The sequence below is a fragment of the Branchiostoma belcheri genome, unplaced genomic scaffold (genome assembly GCF_001625305.1).
Source record: "Branchiostoma belcheri isolate BF01 breed outbred unplaced genomic scaffold, Haploidv18h27 scaffold139, whole genome shotgun sequence".
NCBI lineage: Eukaryota > Metazoa > Chordata > Leptocardii > Amphioxiformes > Branchiostomatidae > Branchiostoma > Branchiostoma belcheri.
The window spans coordinates 248,331-269,503 of NW_017802813.1; the positions used below are offsets into that span (position 1 = coordinate 248,331).

The 21,173-nt window shown below is 40.5% G+C and overlaps 1 protein-coding gene across 1 annotated transcript; it reads right to left on the bottom strand.

The window, feature by feature from the left end:
* Nucleotides 1-1,589: 1,589 nt before the first annotated feature.
* Nucleotides 1,590-19,703, bottom strand: LOC109464471 (U2 snRNP-associated SURP motif-containing protein-like). Its single transcript, XM_019761465.1, is given in 28 exon segments — nucleotides 1,590-2,845; nucleotides 3,535-3,797; nucleotides 4,238-4,348; nucleotides 4,772-4,964; nucleotides 5,398-5,464; nucleotides 5,650-5,715; nucleotides 5,957-5,992; nucleotides 7,204-7,278; nucleotides 7,795-7,933; nucleotides 8,367-8,450; nucleotides 8,819-8,944; nucleotides 9,159-9,246; nucleotides 9,391-9,470; nucleotides 9,702-9,864; nucleotides 10,411-10,574; nucleotides 11,110-11,176; nucleotides 12,064-12,168; nucleotides 13,194-13,237; nucleotides 14,411-14,526; nucleotides 14,529-14,642; nucleotides 15,006-15,171; nucleotides 15,775-15,857; nucleotides 16,775-16,872; nucleotides 17,234-17,307; nucleotides 17,569-17,678; nucleotides 17,820-17,937; nucleotides 18,319-18,450; nucleotides 19,479-19,703. Coding segments are annotated over 28 exon segments (3,162 nt in total). The 5' UTR covers nucleotides 19,539-19,703; the 3' UTR covers nucleotides 1,590-2,625.
* Between the last annotated feature and the right edge of the window lie 1,470 nt (nucleotides 19,704-21,173).

Sequence of the window (21,173 nt, forward strand, 5' to 3'; positions counted from 1 at the left end):
CCGCTAGAAATACCACGAGTTTCCAGTTGCAACTTCTGACGAGGAAAAATGTTGAATCATTCCACCTTTTGGCAAGTTTTGCAATGGTAGGAAGTGAAAAATCCTTTCCATGCGCTTTTGAAAGTTTTGTCAGCCAGAAAAAATGCACCGAAACAGATTTATTTACACATTCTTTCGCCGTCGGAGCTCAACCAGTAGCTATGTCCGGTCCAGGGTTGGTTATCCGTTGAAATAACAAGCACAGAATGCTTGTGGTTTTTTTTTATCTAGACAAATGACAAAGCCGATGGTTTAAACCGACCAATGACGTTTCCTGTTAAAAATGAACATGAGCTCATGCGTCATGCCTCTAAATGTTCCCAAAGATGTCTTGTTGGGTTTAACATAATAGTATTTTGGGGATCCTACACAGTGCAATCTAATGCTATGTTCTTCCGATCCCATCATTGAGATTTCAACACATCTGTGCTCGCAGAGCATTCATATTCTACAACCTGCTAGGTCTCCAAGCAGATCCCTTCCGGTGGCAAAAAGACAGTATCAAATTGGCCAGGCAGTATCCATTAGCCTGAGAAGGTCGCCGGCCACCGATGGGATTAGCGCAAAAAAAAATATATATAAAAAGCTAACGATCATTCCCCCACAGCCTCTGCTTGGAGAGTAGGTCTTTCTGCCATACGTCAACCAACTCACGTGAAAGCACTATCTGCACATAAAAAGGCAAGAGAGGAAACGCAAACTACAAATTTCCCCCCCTTTTTTTTACCAAGGGACCCTATGACTGTGGCTGCTGCCTTTCCCAACCCAAATGTAGCCTGTGCAGTCATCGCCGAGTTCTGAAATCAACAACTCACGGGACTACACTGATATCTACACTACTTTCACACAAAAAGACAACCTACAAATTTCCTTTTCTTTTACCAAGGGACCCTATGACTGTTGCTGCTGCCTTTCCCAACCCAAATGTAGCCTGTGCACTCATCGCCGAGTTCTGAAATCTTCAAATAGCAAAGGTCCCGTGTAAGCCAGAGTTCAGAATGCTAATCTCCACGAGAATGCTAATTCACTTCCCCGGAATGTCAAATACAATCTGATTCATAGCAGCACTTTTCCACTGCTGCTTTTTGTCCTAATAAGGGGTTTGGGTTATTTAGCGAGGGGTGACAGTTTCGTGCAACGCCGAGGAAGGATTTTGTTACAAACTCCCGCAGCTGTTGGCAGGGAAACTCACAGAAAGATACTGATAGCTATAGACTGTGCACGTTTACAGATACGCGCTGGCTTACCCATTTTTAGATGCTCGTTCTGTGCAGTGCAGTCACCAACGCCCCCATGCGGTTGGGAAGTGTAGTGCTGCCTGTCCAATCATGCTAAAACCATGTAAGAGCATATAGAGTAATAGACCGTATGAAATTTGCAGAATCGTGGTCACCACAATGTACATGAATTTACCTTTTTTCAGTGTGCTCCAATTTGTTTTAAGATAACATTGGTTCTAGAGAGAATTTATGTTAAAACAACCTAGTCTGTCTAACTTCAAGGAAAATAATCTTATCAAATTTCATTTCTAAAACAGTTAACAAGGGGTCTGAGAGTTCCAGTACAGTTTAATTTTTAACTGACATTTAATCAACAGATCATTTTTCATCTGGTGTTTGATATAAACATTCTATAACTCCGTATGTATCTTTTACATGCCATGTCTGGTTGCATTTGTGTGTTCAAAAACATTTGTCTACTGTCTTGACACAAGCAGATGTAATAAACTCCGGGCATCCGTACACCAACATGGATAATTTTTCTGACAATGCAGACAGAAAATAGGGATCGTACACGTATTGGGAAATATGTAATTGTCCTTGTAGCAAATGCACCAACGTACATTGGACAAGTTATTGTAATTACACACTGTAATGTCAGATATAGCTAACCAGAATAAGTGGCCTTAAGAGTTCGTCATGATACATGTATGTGCGTGGACATACACACAGATCCCTGCTTTTATACACGTAGAATTGATATCAACAATCACAGGCAGTGAAAGCTGCGAGGGTTTGACTTATTCGAGAGAAAAAAAAAACAATTTTTCAACACACATAAAGGCTGGGCGAGTTCATGTTAGGGTTGACGTAGAATTAGTCCGGAAACATTTTATACACAAACAACTTTGTACAAAACTACAATAGTCCAGTCTTTGTCTTCCAGTTCTGAGACAAATGTACCTACAAGTAATCTTCCTGCCTGTTTTAGGCATTCAGTGCAATTTCAGGGCAGCAAAACTGGAGTTTTGAAGTCAATTTTCTTGCCATTCTTTTAATATATGAAGTTGAATATCAATCCTATCCCATATTAAACAGTTTTACCTACGAGGAAAACAGTTGCTTGTTTCGTATTGTAGGCTGGCTCTAGCTATTTATGGGTGGTACCCAACAAGTAAAAAGATGCCTTGCTTAGCTTGTTTTGGGGCTATTTCAAATGCTTCAAGTATGAAATGATGACAAAATGTGCTAAGAAATGGCAGGAAATGTCAATAGCAGACCGATTTCTTCGTCCAGAATATTTTTTTGTTTTACCACCCTGAAATTGCATTGGATGTCTCTAAAGTAAAGAGGACTACAGGACTGGTCAGTGTTTACTCTTCTTGTGTTTGTGGGAATTCGACTTCTTGTGTGGGGATCTGGACCTGGACTTGACACTATGTTTCCTGGCCGAGGACGGCGATTGGGACCTGGAGCTCTTCGACCTTCGGGGAGACTTGGGCGACCTTGACCTGCGTGACCTTCTAGGCGACCTGGACTTGGAGCGTTTCTTCTTGCGACTGCTAGTGGAGGTGGGGGAGCTTGTCCTGTGTGTGAGACAGGAGGTTTTTAGTCACTGTCACAGCGAAATGCAACTTTGATCGATACAAATGTAGCTCAACTAATAATAGTAATAATAATGAAAGCTATCAAACACAGTGATTTCTAACATGTATACAACATGCAAATTTGGCTGCATAAGTGAATGAAATAACGCCAACAGTAAAACATGAACAACATGCTTACAGATAGTGTGTGTGTGTGTGTGCGTGTGTGTTAGCGTGCGTGTGTGTGTGCGTGTGTTTGTGTGTGTTAGTGTGTGTGTGTGTTATTGCGTGTGTGTTTTTGTGTGTGCCCATGTGTGTGTGTTAGTGTGTGTGTGTATGTGTGTGTGTTTGTGTTAGTGTGTGTATGTGTGTGCCCATGTGTGTATGCCTGTGTATGCCCGTGTTTGTATGTACCTGTGTGTCTGTATTTGTGTTGACCATCTAACAGTTTCGTTTCTATTGTTAACTCCTGATCAGACAATCTAAAGAATAAGGTCAATGACCTGAACCAGACGTCTGTCTCCATGGTAACTAGTGTTGGGTTACATCATGTTGCAATTTTACAGCAGGAGGGACTAAGACTGCTGTCACCATATATATGCGAAGGTAAACATTATGCCCTAATAATCTAATCTAATATAATCTAGTATATCTGTAATAATCCATAATCTAAAGACAGTACGTCGTACCTGTGTGAGGATGGAGAGCCAGACTGCGACCTCGATCTTCTCTCAGGTCGTTCTGTTCTGTGTCTCTCTGACTTCTCTGACCTTGGGGACCCCGACCTTGAGCTGTACCTCTTCCCCGGGGAGGGGCTGGCGGAGTGGCTGCGACTTCTCCTGCGCTTCTTCTCGCGGTGAGGAGAGGAGTCCTGCGAGGACGCGTCCTCTTTCTCCTTCAGCCTCTCCAGACGGTGTCTTTCTTTTATCTTTTCTATCTCCCTCTCTCTCTCCTGAAAAATAGCACACACATGTCAAAACATGTGTGGAGGAACAACATTCCACTGAAAAGTGAAAATTAAACATGGACACAGACTGGTTGTGTTCCTCTTTCCCTAGGACAAGATATCCTGTGATAGAAACAACAATGTGATACATCAGAGAACGTAAAACATCCAGAACGTAAAACGTAAAATATACGCCAAAAAAGTTACTGAAGCAACTGGATATGATTTTGAGAAACGGTCAGACATTTCACGTTCCATTGACTACCTTTCATCAGTGACACCTGTTACTAGTGTTAGAAAAGAAGGTTTATAAGCATGACCTATTGGTTGGTATGCAAATGTGATATATGAGAATGTACATGTTTTCATGAATGCAGTAACCAGTAAGACTAAGAAAGGGGTTCATGCCAAAAAAGATTCACTGTAAGTGTACGTAGAGAACTCACCCTCTCCAGTAGCTTGCCTCTGTAGTGTTGGACCTGTTGGGACATGGACATGCCAGATTTCCGACTCCGCTTTCCTGACTCCAACTCATCCATGTACTTCATTACCTTCATCTGTGTGGACAACAGGCAAGTAAGTTGCCCAAACAGGCACGGGTTGTAGGCATATAGACATGTAAGTGACTGGGAAAATCTATTCCATTCAAGCAATTAAGAATAAAACTATATGTGAAGTCAATTCAAGGCTCCAGACTAAGGAGCACTTGTGCTCCCAGCCCCAATTTTGCACACAGGCAAAAATCTAGACTCACCACAGAAAAGATCAACCTATCACTGTTAATTTACAAGATTTTCTTGCGTTATTGTACGTAGAAGTACACTGCAGGCCATCATCTAGCCCCAGGCCTTGAATTTTACTTAATTTTTGATAGGCACACCGTTGTGACTGTCATTTTGAAATCAAGTCACATGGCTGTTTTTCTAGTAGCATCCTGGAGTCATGCAACAATGGGAGAGCAAAATAAGTTCTCTATTCACCTCGATTTCCCGAAGTCTTGCTCTCTTCTCCTCAGACATTTCCGTCATCTTGAGTTCTGCGGCGATATCGGGAGGAACCTCCCTCCTGGAGTCGTAGTCCCTTCCCATGGAATCCTGGGTATCGTCCTCCAACGGCATACCATCCACATCATCATCGTCAGCTGCTTTGTCTGGGTCGTTCGAGTCCTGTGATCTGAAGATTTAATTGCAGGAGTTGTTTAAAGGTTTCTAGTGATGATGCCCCAACTGTGCTTGATGGTAATAAGTTCCACTCTACGATAGTTCTTGGAGAAAAAGTTTTTGCCACCTCAATTCTTGGTTGATAACTCTGATATTTGAAGGCATGACTGTTCCTTGTTCTTTTCTTGGCTGGTATCAGATACTTAGTGGTTGGTACATTCACCAGTTTATGGACACGTCTAACATACCAGGCAATGGCAACTTTAGAATCCTTACTGAAATTCTAGCTTTGAAGCAAAGTACACAATCAGGGCTTGAATACTGGCTGCATATGCACCTCAGTGCAGGTATTTCTGTTGTCTAGTCCATGCACCAGTCCATGTACTGGGTTAATATACAAATGTAGGTGAACATGTATGTTGGTTTTTAAATTTCGATATACTGACTTGTCATCCTTGTCTGTATCATCTTCATCTTGCTGCTCCAATAGGTCCCATTTAGATGTTGTCATGGCTGTAGAAACAACAACAAAAAGGCATCCTCTATCAAGCATGTTGTAGAAAGTTCATCTATCAACAAATCATGTAAAATTCAAGGGACAGTAACATGTTGTAATACAATCCATGGTGACCTAAGTAACAAGCCTGCTAACAGTTCCTGAAGGACAGCAACTTTTCACACCAACAACACTGACTTACCTTGTGCCTCAATATCTGACGGATCCACAGTTTCCCATTTGGATGGAGCCACCTTGAAGACTGGCTCTGCATTTTGCGCAAGGAAACAAACATTTGTTGCAAACCCGCAAAAGTGACTCTACTCCCATTTACATTTATATCTCAGTCAAACTCTTTACAACCACTCCCTTCTTAATGTTCTAAGTGCATTTTTCCCACTTGCATATTGAGGCTAACATAATTTAGAAATGACTATTCAGACCAAATACATGTTGACGGAAAAATAACCTACTGTCCAGAACTACTATTAGTAAGTATATTTACTTACCTTCCTTCATAGGTTGTCCGTCCAAGTCGTCATCAACTAGATATAGGTGGAGGTAACTTGTTACTACATCAAACTCACAAATACTGTAGAATGTTTGCACTGTCTACCATGTTGGATGGTTACACTATCATGTTCGAATTTGCATATGTAATTACAGTGATACAACAATGACATATACATGTGTAGGTCTCACTCTTCTCAGTCCAACCAGTGAACATGGTGTGACATCAGGTGCAAACAACTACTAAGGCCACATCAATTTAATTTCTTGGTTAACGGATTTTTCTAGAAAAATAATGGAGCGGGCGACCGAAAAAAAAAAAATAAAAACAGGCCCAGGCATCCTATTATGGCCCAAAACGGTAAGATAGGAGGCATGAAGTCAACACACCAGGCTGGTTCAAAATTTAAACAATGAATTTTGAACTTTTAATGATACCATTGCATTGAAAGATGGAATAACTGTAACAACTAGGATGAAAATGACTGTTTTCAACTGTTCGGGGCAAAATATGAGCATTTTGCAGTTGATTCTGAATTTCTATTTTTATTTGCAAATCAGAAAAAAATGAAGTGGGCGAATCTGTTAACCAAGAAATTAAATTGGTGTGGCCTAAAGAGTTTTAAAAAAAGCGAGAAAGAAATCACATCAGAAGCACAACTCAATCTACATGTACTTACTGCCTTCTGGCAACAGAGCTGAAAGAGGTTAGTCTGATGAACATTTTAAAATAAATAAAACATATTGTTCTAATATAGAAAAATATGCCACAGGTTTCCAGTGATCATTTGAGAATCTGTTTTTCACACTTCTTTTTTCTGCCCACATTGGTCCAGAAATTAAGTACTCCTAACTCTTTTGTGAATGTATTGATCATACTATTAGTTCATGCTATTCTTTTTGCATATAGGTGTCATTATAATTACGATATACTGGATTGAGATTGATAAAGAGAAACACAGACACACTGGGACTTTTTGTTCCACTACTATGTACAGGCATCAATCCTAGTTGATATGTAAATGGTGGCCAAATCAGATGCATCCTGACTACATTTGCACTGTTTTCTATGTCACATCTACTTCATTTATCATAATGCAAGCTACATAAACCAGCTCAAATCTACCATATCGGCCATTTGAATTTAGAAACCATCCAAAACAACTTTTTGACTAACTTTCTTCCCACCTAGACTAACTTGACAGTAGATCTAAGTTTTCTGCAGTAAGAGGTGATATGGTCTTACTTGGTTTTCCATCTATATCTTCCACCTTCATGACCATTCCATCCACACTATCACCGACTCCTATGGGTATTCCATCTAGAATAGAAACAGTGTTTCACAGGTTTGTACACGAGTTATTATAACTAACTTTAACTAATTAGCACTAACTCAACTAACTAACCAATAAGTGTTTGCAGTCACTAGGTCTAGTTGGTTAGGTTTGCCAGAAACTCTACTACCAAAGATACTTTAAATATTGAAATGTGGTATTATTCTCACAGTTTCCACAGCAAATTCTTATCGCTAAACCATGACACCGCAAATGTGTGTTTTGTATTACTGCTGAGTCTATGCTACAGAATTGTTTCAAAAGCAAACTGCAATCACTGCAACTGCGAAATTATCGTGTGACCCAAATACATGCGGTTATGGATTGAAAATTGCAACCAACCACAAAATGCACCATTGCTTGTTACCTTCCTCATCAGTGTTATTTGGTACAATAACATCAAATGCCTTGCATAGCTTGAAACATAGCAACTAATGGCTGTCTAACATACATGCATCAGACTTAGCCCAAGAACAGGCTGTTGTTTTTCATGTCAATCTTACCTATGTCTTCTGCTTCCTTGATAGGAATTCCATCTACATCGAAGTCCAGGCTAGACTTGGGCATGATAGGAACACCGTCTATCTCTACAGCAGGGGTGGGACCTGGCTCACCCACTCTTCTCTCCTCCTTTGGTTCATGCTGCAATCATGCAAACAATAAATTCATCTTCGTGCTTATGTTGATTATCTTCAATGTCCTTTTTTGTTATTATCAAATCAAGGCAGGAGAATACAAGATGTATTCAGCTGAACTGCGCAGATTTGTTTATACAAGCATTGAGACCCAAGTACAGAATTTAAATTCTAGAGTTGTGTGTATTTCTGTCTGTGCGTGTGTGCAGACATGAATGAAAATGAGATAATAAGATATTTGTGATGTGAAACCAAAACTAACTCACAAGAGCGTTTAGTTATTATTAGGATTACCTTTATCATAAACATCACATGTATAGAATATTAGTGAATACATGTGGGAATCATTCATAAATGTTGACCACATAGCATTTTAACTTACTGACCAACATGAACTCCTAATGCATAGAATAATCCAGAACAACTGTATGAAGCCCTACCTTAGTGGCCTTGGTGTCCAGCTGACTAGGCTGTGTTGGCATCAACAGTTCCCTGGTGGCACCAGTGGGTGGTGTGTCTCCACCCTACACGCATACATAACACCAATCACAACAGTGCAGGAAACTAAGGGGAACATCAATGACTGATAATAAGAAGTTAAGAGAGCATATACACAAATATGTAGCTGTTTTAACAAGATAACTGTGGGATTTTCATTTCCAAGTAAGGGATTGCTGTGTTCCAAGAGTTGTTACTTAGCACACACTGGAGTATAATTTGGGGCTTGAATGTTGTCTGTTTTGGCACTGCAGTTCCTCTATATTCTGCCAGAGGAAGCCACATAGTTACTGTATGATCTGTCAGTGGGGATAATTTTGTTATCTCTACATGATTGCCTCTTTTACCCTGATTATGTTATACATGATCTTATTCATCCGTGGTGAAGACAAACCTTTTCCCTCTCTCCCTCGTCAGACAAGGTCTCTAGTCCCAGGAAGATGTTCTGTAGTTTGATGAGGAAACTCTCGGGATAGATGGCCCAGTCTTCCCAGGCATGGAAGCAACTCATCACCTTGTGCTAAAAAAAAACACACCAGAAAAGAAAGTCATACACAGAATCAGATAAATGAAAAATCACACAAAGTCCATAAAACACAGTCATACACAGAATCAGATAAATGAAAAATCACAGAAAGTCTTCAATTTCATTCTGTTGTCTATGCAAACCCATTTCACGCCCATTTTAATCAGCTTCTACAACATCGAAAGGTAGTATAAGACAGCATACCAACCTTGAACTGTTCTGCTTTCATTTTACCCTGTATGTTCTTATATGCACCACAGACATCAGCAAAGATCTCGGGCAGTTTCCCTTCAAAACTAAAAAAAAAACAAAAAACAAATCATGTACTTCTTTCCAACATATGCAACATATCAAAAGCAAACATATTATCCAGACACACATTGTTTCACAAATTTCAATCCTCTAAAATGTTGATAGAAATATTAGGCTGAAATACTTACAATTTCCTGTAGAAGGAGGCATTGGGCACTTTTGCACATGAGTTGTGGAGGATGTCTGACACTAGGTACAGCCGGGCGATCTGAAGACATAAAGTCAGGAATTTCAGTTCAATGAAAACACAATATAGTGTCCTACATCAGCTACATATAGCAGCGAGAAGCATAAGCTCCAGTCAGAAGCTCTGAGGAAGGTGTCTGTTAGACACCAAAATGTACATGTAAGCAAGGTGAGAGAATTCTTGGTTTTGTAAGAAGAAAATCCCTATATCCTATGTTCTACCAACCTGATGAAACTATTTTAAGGACAGTACCTTTTTTGGCAGAGGAGTCTGAAGAATGGACAGGGACTCTGCGATGCACTCCACTACCTCCTCAGCTGCATCAGCATGGTCCAGGCAGAACAACATGGCCTCTGCCACCTTCGGTCTCTCTGGGTTCAGTCCACGGAGAAGGTCCTCTAACTTGTCTCGATCACTGCAGAATAAGTTGTTGCTTCATGTGAGTGCAATAGCTCAATTGGTAGAGTGCTCGCTTTGTAACCAGGAGGTCGTGACTTCAAACCCCGGCCGGGTCATACCAAAGACTTTAAAAATGGTACACACTTCTTTCTTTGCTTAGCACTCAGCACATATGAGAAAGAGTGTGGGAAGGTCAAACACACAGCACTACCAGCTGACTAGCCCCCTGCTGTAGTGCTTGCACAACTGTGTGTTGCCCAAGGGCTACGGAAATGGAGATGGGCACCACCCTACGCTCTGTATAAGGGCATGGGAGACCTTGTGGACAGTTTAGTTGCCCCGACGGCAGGACAGACTGCTATGGGACCGGTGAGGTGAGGTGAGGTGAGACCTTCATGTGAGTAGACGAACCAGCAATAGCCTCTTCTTTGCTAATTACAGGATGTTCACAGTAGTACTGGATATATTTTGGGGTTTGTACAAGAATATACCTGCTATCCGCTTTTGCTCAAACTGCAAGAAAAGTTTCTTTCATATTTGTGCCAAATACACAGTGACTCACTTGTCTTTTAGAGCTCCTCGTTTGATTGGTTCATCGTGCATCTCCGTGGTAACCACATCCTCGGGCATGCCCTGTAGATACGGGTTCATGGGAGGAGGGCGCCACAGGGACCCGCTCTTGAACATTCGGAACTCTTGTGGCTTCCACTTTTGAGGGGAGTCTCCCTGTAGAAGGAAAACAGTATAATCATTGTAGAAATGCAGCAGTTCCAACTCATTCGACTGTCTTTAGGCAATTAAAATTACAGTACCACCTTTGCATAAGAATCAATTGGCCAATTGGTCCCTTGAGTGGATTTCTTGACAGTTTTGACTGTAATTAGATTGTACCTATCTACTGCTTGACTTTTATTTCTCTTGGTAAAAAGAAAAGGACAGGTTCACTTGTGCCCAAAACTATGATGATCAGATTCTATGATTAATTTTTCCAGTAACAGGTATACTAATAACATCAATATTGCTTGAATTACATGTATATGCATTGTTGACGTCCACACTCAAACCTATTAAGTATTATCTGTATATGAACATACAGTCCCAGACCTGTATGTAAAAGTTCTTGCCTTCTGATTCTTACAAGCCACAAAAGAAAGTGAATACTGTACTGTGGATGCTACCTGAAACATCTCACCATTTTGAAAATCTGGTCAGTTGCTGGAGTAACTGTCACTTTAGACTAAAAAAAATGACATGGACAAACCTGCAGGATGGAGAAGAGCTTCCATCTGTAGTACACGTGTGCAGGGCTCTGGTTCTCAAACAGGAACCTACAATAAAACAATGTTATCAAATGCAAAAAACATATTGTACTTTTAAAACATGCATTCTCAAAAAAATTCAGACTTGCTTGTTGAGGACAAAGCAAATTTATGAAAAAGGTATTGAAGAAATTTGATATCTTTATACAAACCAAGTATCTGTAGTGAGAATTGCTCACTGGACCTTAATACATTCTGGATGGAAGGCAAGTCTACCACCATACGCTACCACTGTACCCCAAGGGGTATAAAAACATTTACAAACCAACAGCACTATTTTACAACTCTGTAACTATGGGTTTAGGCAACAAAGGTATTTGCAATTTGATATGAAAAAAAATCTGGTACATGTCATTACTATTTGAGATGATGTGTAATTTTCTTAAACGTTTTTCCACTTTTTATCAGTTAACGTTTAATTTCACCTTTCATATTGTGGTCTCCAATTACAATTTGTTATTTAGTATTTTTTTCACATCAAAGGTATACTGAACACTAATTTTTTTGTGATTTTGGGTGATCCCAGAAGACTGGACATGTTTGTTTTAATCATCCTTCCAGTGCCTGGAACCCATCCTATTCTAACTCCAACTTGCTCCAACGTTTGCTTTCATACAAGTCTGCCTGTCCCCATTTAAATGTTTAGCCATCATGTCCTTCATTATTCTGAGAATCAAATACCGGTACCTTTTAGGAGCAGTGTTCAACTTCCACGAACCTGTCCTAACCCTGTAATAAGGATCATGTGACCTGCAGCCAATCAGCCAAATATTCAAATGCCAATCATTTCTCTGCTAACAGTTGCCAGACAATTCTGCAAGGGAAGGACTCAAAGGAGCAGATAGGACAGATACCAGACTAAGATCCCCCGCCCCATCCTGTCACCATGTGCTTACCTGAACATAGGGTTATTAATCTCCCTATTCATGATCATAGCCTCAAACATGGGTCCCTCGCGAACGACAAACTCGATCATACGGTGGATCAGTTGTAGGAGCGGCCTGGAAATACAGCATCCAACCAACACACGTAGAAACAAAATAATAGGGCACAACACCAAGAACATGCATGTAAGGAGGACAGGCACATCTTTGCAGAGATTTTTAACAGACTGGATTTCTGTGTGCCTGTACAGTTTACTTCATGGAAACAATACAAAGAAAAAGGCGTGTTTTAGGCTCTTGGTACTTGAAATTACTTAAATCTTAAATTTCCAACTGTTAGGCTGATACAATATACAATCATTTTAGTTCTTGTAATTTTTTTTTCACACCAGACTCTTAGGACTAGATTTACATATCCTCCTTGTTGCATGTTCATTGTATATGTCCCGGAAATACAATTTAAAAAAAAATCACCTTACTGTATTAGAGCCATATGCTATTATTCTAAGTTCTTTTCCACTCTAGAAGTAGCAATATGTTAAAGATTTCTCCTTGTTATGGACTGTATAATATCAGTAATTTTCAACAGAAAAAAAAGACATCTGACTGCAAGTAACAAATCAGCTAGCTGCTAAGGATGTAAATGCTCAACTACAGAAATCTGTCTGTTAGTATTTTTTTTCTAAATCAAGCTGTGTCTACGAACATGCAAATTTGACACCAAGAACACATAAAAGGCCAGAAATAGTCCATGAAAACCCGAAGAGGAAATTCTAACGTCTAACTTTCATTACTGTTCAGAATCAGCACTAGGACTTGCAGCATGTGCTTGAGGAAAAATGACTGCATAGCAAAAATTTGCATTGGTATGAGCAAATGTTCTGCTATGTTTAGCCCACATACAGATGTCTACGAATGCGCTGCTATGGAAGGATCTATGACTAATGCATTCTTCTCGACTTCCTCGGTAGAAAAATCGGGTGTCGTCCCTCCTCCTGTCCGTCTTCAGCAGCCAGCCAGTCTTCATGATGTCTTCTCCCCATCTTCAGGTTGTCCCTCTTTCTCACAACATTTTTTCTTTTCTTTCAGATGCCAAATTTGCTTATTTTTGTCAAAAAATCTCTAAATGAAGTGAAGAATACCTTTCTGTGGGGATAACCACTTTGACAACGGCGTTGTACAAGGTCTGGTCGTTGTGTAAAACAACATGAGAACAGAGGGGTGTCAGTAATAGGGTGGCAGAAAGCGGCATGCAAAATGACCACACTAAATGCAGCAGAGCAACCCCCATGGCTGGCTAGCATGTTTCCCATCCTATGACTCAAAGTGGTTGTGTACCAATCAAGGCATCCGAGCTACAAGTCGATGACACTAGAACCAACTACAACCCACAACACAATACACGTATGTATGGTACTCGTGTCATCTGTAGTACTAATGGCTCAGGTCCCTTGTTGGAATATCCCACTTTACGACTTAGGAGGGGCCACCAATACTAACCCATCCATAGGAACAAGCATAACACTGAATCAACACAGAAGTCAAGATCTTTCAAAGGGGTTAAAATCAAGCACTGTGGCATGCACTTTTGGCCAGACAAAAACATCTCTATACACATGTTGTACTATTACTCTACCACTCCAAAAGTTCACATGTAGTATACAGACTTAGCTTCATTGTTGTATGCACTTACCGACGTCCACCATAAGGTAAAAAGGTGGCAATACCTTGGCATACATGTAGGAATGAGTAAAGACTGGCAGATACACAGTCATGTAGCCTTTCAAGGACAAAGTATCATACTGAGCTGGTAGAGGGAGGTGCAAGAATGGTCTTCAATACATGCACGTGTCATTGAGCATATTTTCTTTGGCTTCAACCACATGCTTTTTCAACACATTGATGATTGAGTATGTAGAATGAAACAAAATAGATGGTTTTCCTGTTTTTTTTTCCACCAATGGATATTTTTACCACCAACACTAATTCTTTCTCCTGATATCAGTTGTTATCACGATGACTGAAAAGTATTTGGGAATTTGCTTTTCATATTTTCAATAGCCAAATGCAAATGTAGGTGGCTGTGTAGTTCCACATGCAATTTTTGAATAGCAAATATATTCTTTAGTCCAATAATTTCATTCACACCTCTTTGACTACGTTTTCAACATTTGGTAAGAAAAACAACTTCTCATTTATTTACTGGAATAAATATGGAGGTAGCAATGCAAAATCACTGCACTGGTAAATTTGAATATGTCAAATGCCATTGACAGTGACCAATCCAAGCACCTCCCCTTGCCCAACCCAGCCCTACAGCGTTAATGACTACTCCCACCAGTTCACACTGTCCTAGTACCTGGTCAAACTCCTCCTGCGGCATGCCTGGGGGAGGTCCGTTCAGTATCATCCCGGGGGGTGGGCGCTTGTCCGGAGGGAGCGGCTGTTTGGGCTGTGCGTTAAAAGGCAGCCCCGAGGGGGTGGGGGGAGGGCTAGCTCAACCATGGCTGGAGGAATGTACACAGGGTGAGGAGGAATGGGGACCGCCTTGCCCCAGCCCAGCTGGATCTTGAAACTCATAATTTCCTTATCTGGAGATGAAAATATTCCGTTAGCGCAAACGTCACAGACAGTACCAACTATATCATTGCAGTCTGCAGAGATTTTTCATTATACAATTTTTTGTCATAGGCTTTTTTTCAAAGAGGCAATGTCAAAACCCACTGTAGACATAATCTACAGCAACCTTTTCTGTCAAAAGGCAGCAGAATTTTGTATGACAAATCCACGATCGTCCCAAGAATTAGGCTTAAGTAAATCAACATGATTCTCTGGAGAAACACTGAAGCATCCCCATCAACTTAATGAAAACAACAATGAAACTGCCCATATAATTGTTGAGAAGTGTACTGCAGCACTGTACTTCTTTATTTCTAATTTCCACAACTACTTACCTCTCAGAGAATTGAGTGCTCTCTCTGCATCCTTTCTGTTCATGTATGCTACAAAGCCACAGTTCCTGTTCCTGGCTCTTTCCTCCTCTGTTCTGGGCCACATAATTTTCACGCTAGCTAACGGTCCAAACTTCCCAAACTCCTGGCACAGCATCTCTTCTGTCATCTGCAAAATAAAAGTTGAAGAAGATGTCATGACATGCTGAACATTATTACTGATTGTTTTACTCCTTGAAAACATGATGAACAATGAGTGGTGCTCTCACAAAGAGGTCATCCCAAAAGTAAAATTAAAACCACCTCAACTACTTTTAAGATTTACTGTATCAACTTCTGTGGAACATTTGGAGGGATGAATCTGAAAAAGACTGCCTAAACTGACAACCTTTGTATTCATATCACCTGTGACTCATTACACATCGATAGGATCACATGTATACAAAACAAGTGAGTCAGTTATGCTGAAGTTGAAAATTTGTTAGTCGTTATTTCTTTGTGCTGGATTTTCAGTTAACCTCTGCCATAAAGCCTGTGTTTTCTTAACAGAGATTAAAATATAATTTCTCAGGCAAGGGAACCATGTATACAGTAAATGGAGATGTTTACACAAGCAGAGTGTTACATGATAAAAGCAAAATACCTTTGGGCTAATGTTCCCTATGTACAAGTTTGTTGTGGTAGGGTCCCCAGTACTGTCGTGTTCCGAAAAGCCTGAACAAGTGGAGGCAAAAAACAAGACAAGGTTGATAAAATGGAAGTTTCTCTCTACCTTTGGGTTAATGTTTCCTATATACAAGTTTGTGGTTGTGGGGTCCCCTGTATCGTGTGATCCAGACTGGTAGTCCTCCAGCACTGCACAGAGACACAAGTCTACAATTACTACAACACGGCACTGTAGTGTACAGCAACTACTTCAGATAAATGAGCACGTTGGCAGAACGTACTGCACCTGCGCAAAATCTGTAATGTATTGTGCATAGAACATCTCATATAAGGTGGTATTCGCACATATAAGGTTAAAATCCCATCTGTCTGTAGTTTCCAAATGTTACGTCGGAAAATATCTTCTGCAACATCCAAAATTTTGATGCAATGTTGACCAAAACATCCAACGAAAACTGTGAAAAATCAGAGTTTCGCACTGGCGCAGTACCTATCTGTATCTGTATCTGTAAAGCCAGTATAACGCGCCTTTTCTGCATAACACATCAGCTACGTTCTGCCGACGTGCTAGATAAATGTAACCAAGTGCCCAACTTCAATTTTGGGTGAAAAAAAACTGCATATGTACCCGTATTTCAAGCCCTGCACATGTTCTTTTCCAACTTGGCCCTTGAATTACTTATTGTTACTAAACATGAAGCACACATTCCTGCTCAAAGGGGCAAAGTAAAATGGTATTGGAAATCAATCACAGGAAATGAACATCAAAAAAAGTTAAGTTATGTGCAAATCTATGCTTCTCTTAACCACTATGTATGTTTGTATCCAACATTTACCAGTATCCAAGACCACATTGGTTAGTATTGGTGAGTTCATCTTGTCACTATACATAATAGAGTTTTGTTTAAATCATTTTTGTTCCATGATTGCAATTACCTTCATGTTAAAACTAATTTGCAAACAGGCATGTTAACAGGCCTTGGTATAACCCTTCTGTGTCCAACACTCAAGCAACTTAAAAGTGGAAGACTATGGATGAGATCAGCAAAACAAGGAAAATTGGGACATACATGTAGGTTTGCTGAGAGATAAGAAACTAGTCTCACTGAGGGGTTCGAATCTGCTTTGCCGCCCGGCCAGATCACTAACCCCACCGAACATCTGCTTTTTCAGTCGATGTCTCTCTTCCCTCTCCTCCTGAATACTGTAATATCACAACAGAGACTTGTCACTTCAGTAATCAATACAAAATACTTACTTAATATTGTTATCTTAGACAAAAACAATTAATAGTGTATGATAAAAGATAATGATAACACTCCAAAGCTGGCAGAGATCAAAAACAAGGAAACATCAGTAGACGTTTTCCAATACGTAATAGTAGTAAGGCAAAGACAACAACAACAATGTAAAAAAAATTGCTGCAGTACTACTTTGAAGGTATTGACTCTCCGAACACAGCACTTTTTAGGGCTAGAAAAGCCTTTGTGTCAGCCTTGTAGTTACACAAGAAAATGCATGAGACAAAATTAGAGATATGTGCACATGCAAGCTACAGTACTCACATTTTAAGTTCCTCCTTGAACAGTTCCAGGTTACTTTTCTTCTTGTCTTTTTCTTTCTTCTTCTTTGCACTCTCCTAGAAAAGGTATAGACATGTGAATCAGGGAAGAAAGAAATTAACAAATTAATTGCAGCTTTACTACCATTAAAATAAAAACGATTTTCATCTTTCATTATTTTCAAAATTGTTAACTTTAAATAGGTAGGGCAAAACTACATCATGTATGCTACATACACATCACCAACAAATGCTGTTGGAAAAGACAGCAAAAGCATCAATGCTGCAAAAAACATTCAGCAAACACTGACAGCCTCAAAGAGTTAACAGTTTTCTTACCGCTTTCTTCTCTTGCTCCCGTTTCATGATAGCGGAGATGGAAGGCTCTGGGAGTGGTAGTCTGGACGCAGGCTTGTACAGAGATCCTTTCTTGGAAGAAGTAGTCTCTTCTGCAGAGGAGGAAGACATATTATCATAGTGCTTGAGTATTCATTCAATAATGTTTCACAGGAAGGGAGACATGAACCACAACACATCAAAACTTACTCTACAGAGCTGGGAAATATAATACTGAGTATGTTAAGACTTGCTTTTGGTTTCTGGGTTGATGGTGTTCCCCCGAACCCATGTTTTTGGTCCTTGGCTGGCACTGTCTTCAAACGATGCCACAAACTCTTCAAACACCTGGGCAGCTGCCTTTTCCTCCTCCTAGGATGAAGAAAGTCAGACATTAGAAGTTTAAGCCAAACCCTGGAATTCACTGACTCTTGACATGAAATATAGACAGTGTAATCGATATTATATCACAGTATCAACTACTGATATATAGTACAATCACTACAATACCAATGTAGCCTGAGTACTATCCTGGTTAGTTTATGTGCACTCCGATAGTCGTGGTTGGTGGGTAATGAATATCGGAGCCGACATAAACTAGCCAAGATGGTACCCAGGTTGGTGCCAAAGAGCACAAGCTTTTGCTCTCAGTGCCTCTCACTAGCATAAATTTAGAGCAAAAATACATGACGGCACTGCCAGAAAATACAAACTACTGTACTACTGGCCACAGAGTAGCATAATTTACCGTACCTTCTTCTTGAGTTCCTCTTGCTCCTTTTTGCTGAGTGTTTTCTTCTGGTTCATGCGTCCCACGCTGAAGGCCTTCAGCTTCTGTTCAGAAATGGTCTGCAACATGGATGTACCAGTACCTTTCTTTACATTCTGAGTAGGGAATGGATTTACATCTCATTCAAACACCTTGTCACATAGAATACAGCTGAAACTTCCAACGCAGAAAGTAAGCACATTCGAATTTTGATACAACTGTCTTACTGCAGTCTTCCTCAGATCCAAACGACCAGTCAAGTGACCTTACAAGCATGTGTCATAGCATTTGGTCAAATGGTCGGAAACTTTATAATGCCAGCCTCATCAGGCTCATATCTCTGTTGAGTGTTGATGTTGTGTGCCTTGATGAAGATGACTCCTTCTCATACATTAGATTGCAGGCTTACAGCTGTAATTTTACCAAAAAGATCTGTTTGTACCATAGCATTTTTTTTTCTTTTTATGATTCATGAATTATGATGTCAAGCCTTCATTTTTTTTATTATGAGTATCATGTAAAGTTGCAAGTTGCTGATATTTCTTTTTGCATTCCTGAATATTCTTCCAGTGTTCTTCCAGGACTTCTCCAGTGATTTGAGCTGTCGTGACACACTAATTTTGATACCTTGATAGTGTACAACTGTTCATTATGTAATATGTGTGCAAATTTGCATATAAAAATGCTGGGATACGAGCAACAAAACAACATATGCAACCCGCCATCTAGGACAACAACATATAGCCACCACTGTACATATTGACAAAGATCATCCTGACAGAATTTAAGATGCTACAGGTTTCTGAATCAGCAAATGTAGCTCGTATGACAACCGCCCTCCTCCCATCTGCTTGCAGTATGTAAACTGTTCTTCCCCTGCCAAGATGCGTGGCAAAAACACCAACCCATGTGCGTAGTAGTTAGGAATACTGTCAGCGTATGCTGTGCTTGCAGTGAGTGTAACCTTCCCTCTACTTTATGTATGTCCGCCATGCTGAAAAAAATCGCTTGCTTGATCGTCAACTTTAACACCACTCATGTGCCTTATATCGCTTCCTAGTCCACAATTTCCGTACTCCAGACAAGCTAGGGTACTTAGAGAGCTACAGGGTGTGTAAACTGAGGTAAAGTACGTCCGATTTACCTTCATTGAGCCTGGAGTTAGACCCTCGCTTTTCAAGCCCCATGGAAGCTTGTCCGCCATGATGAACTCGTCACTACGAAAATTGCCGAGAACCAGCGGAAGTTGCCGAGTAATGCCGAGGATTTTACGAGGCGTGGCGTAGCATACTAGTACGCTAGTACGCCTGTCATAGTCTCGAACGTCAGACTTCTGTCAGTAGCTGTACATACTGTTTTTCAGAAAATATAATAGTACGTCCTGACAATACAAAAGACTACATTCTCGAACAAACGACAAAACGTTCTTTGTGATGATGCCGCGAGGCAGGGAACGTTACAATATATTATGTCTGCAGTACAGAGCTCGGTCGCTATGTAACCCAGCGTTGTTGATAACGTGAGGCAAGCTCAAGCTGACCACAGCTAACCGTCGAATTCTTGAAAACTAAGAAGTCTCAACCAACGAAGAAAATAGATAACGTTATAGATAAAAATAATCTTTCAATTATTTCATAGCAATTATGCAGTCTTTTATTATATCCTAAAGTTACACGATCTTTGCTGTCAGCAAAGTCTTCGTCTGAGACTATAAAAATTCGAATATGCATGTCGAACGTATGGAAGGCAGATAGAAGCCAGGTTCGAACCGTGAAAAGTTTACAACCAGACTAGCTAGAGTACAGTATTCACTCTCCTGCTTCAGCCTTCAACCTGCTCTTTCCCCTCTCGGTAATTACATAAGATCCGGCCTGTCACAGTCATCTCTCTGCCCCGATCCAGCTTGTCAACTACTAGTATGTTGTGGGGTCTCACGGAAACGCGCTACCGAAGCGCTGGAAGCCTATGGTTTGTATAACAAAGTTCGGGTTCCTTGTAACACGTGAACTGTTTTACGTTGGATTCCATTGGTAGTTTGTGTTGCTAACATGTCTGGATGAATTGGTTCAAGTCTCCTAAAACGTTATTGAACATTTCTAAAGTTTCAATGGTAACGTTACATATCAAAACGACCCTATCAAGAGGGTCTGCATGCCCTTTTTCGTTAACCGTTATGGGCTATTTTAATTTACCGTTAATCGTTGCCGGCCCGCTCTAATTTAACGTTAAGCGTTATCAGTATATTCCTCGTGAAGCGTTATTGGTCGTTTTAATTCAACGTAAAACGTTATTTGTCATCCTAAATTCAGCGTTAAGCGTTAATGAATAATTCTTCGTTACGCCTAATTTTGCCTTTCAAAGTGCAGGAAAATGCGTCATTGAAGGTTCAAAATACAAAATTTCCCGGGGGAGAATGCCCCCGGACCCCCCTACATTGCTCGCGCCTTTGGCGCTCGACTCGCGCTTCTGCGCTCGGTCCCTTCGGCTCTAGCCAGAACCAGCTTTCCTGTCAATTTCCGGAAGTTTGCGGAGAGTTACAGGATTTTTTTAAAGAATCCGTCAACCTTGACAGGCAAATTAACAAAAATCTTGAGTAAGATATGAAAACATCAGAAGGACCGACAAACACTCTCAACACCATGATTTGCCTCTCAAAATGTGGGAAATTGCGTTTTTGAAGGCTTAAAAATCCTAAATTTCCCGGGGGAGCATTCCCCCGGACCCCCCTAGATTACGACGCTCCCCTCTCGAAATCCACTGGGCAGACTGAAAAATGCAAGCTGGCTGACGTCGACTCGGACTCCCCTTTATTTGTGGACGCACTCGGGGACCAGGGCAT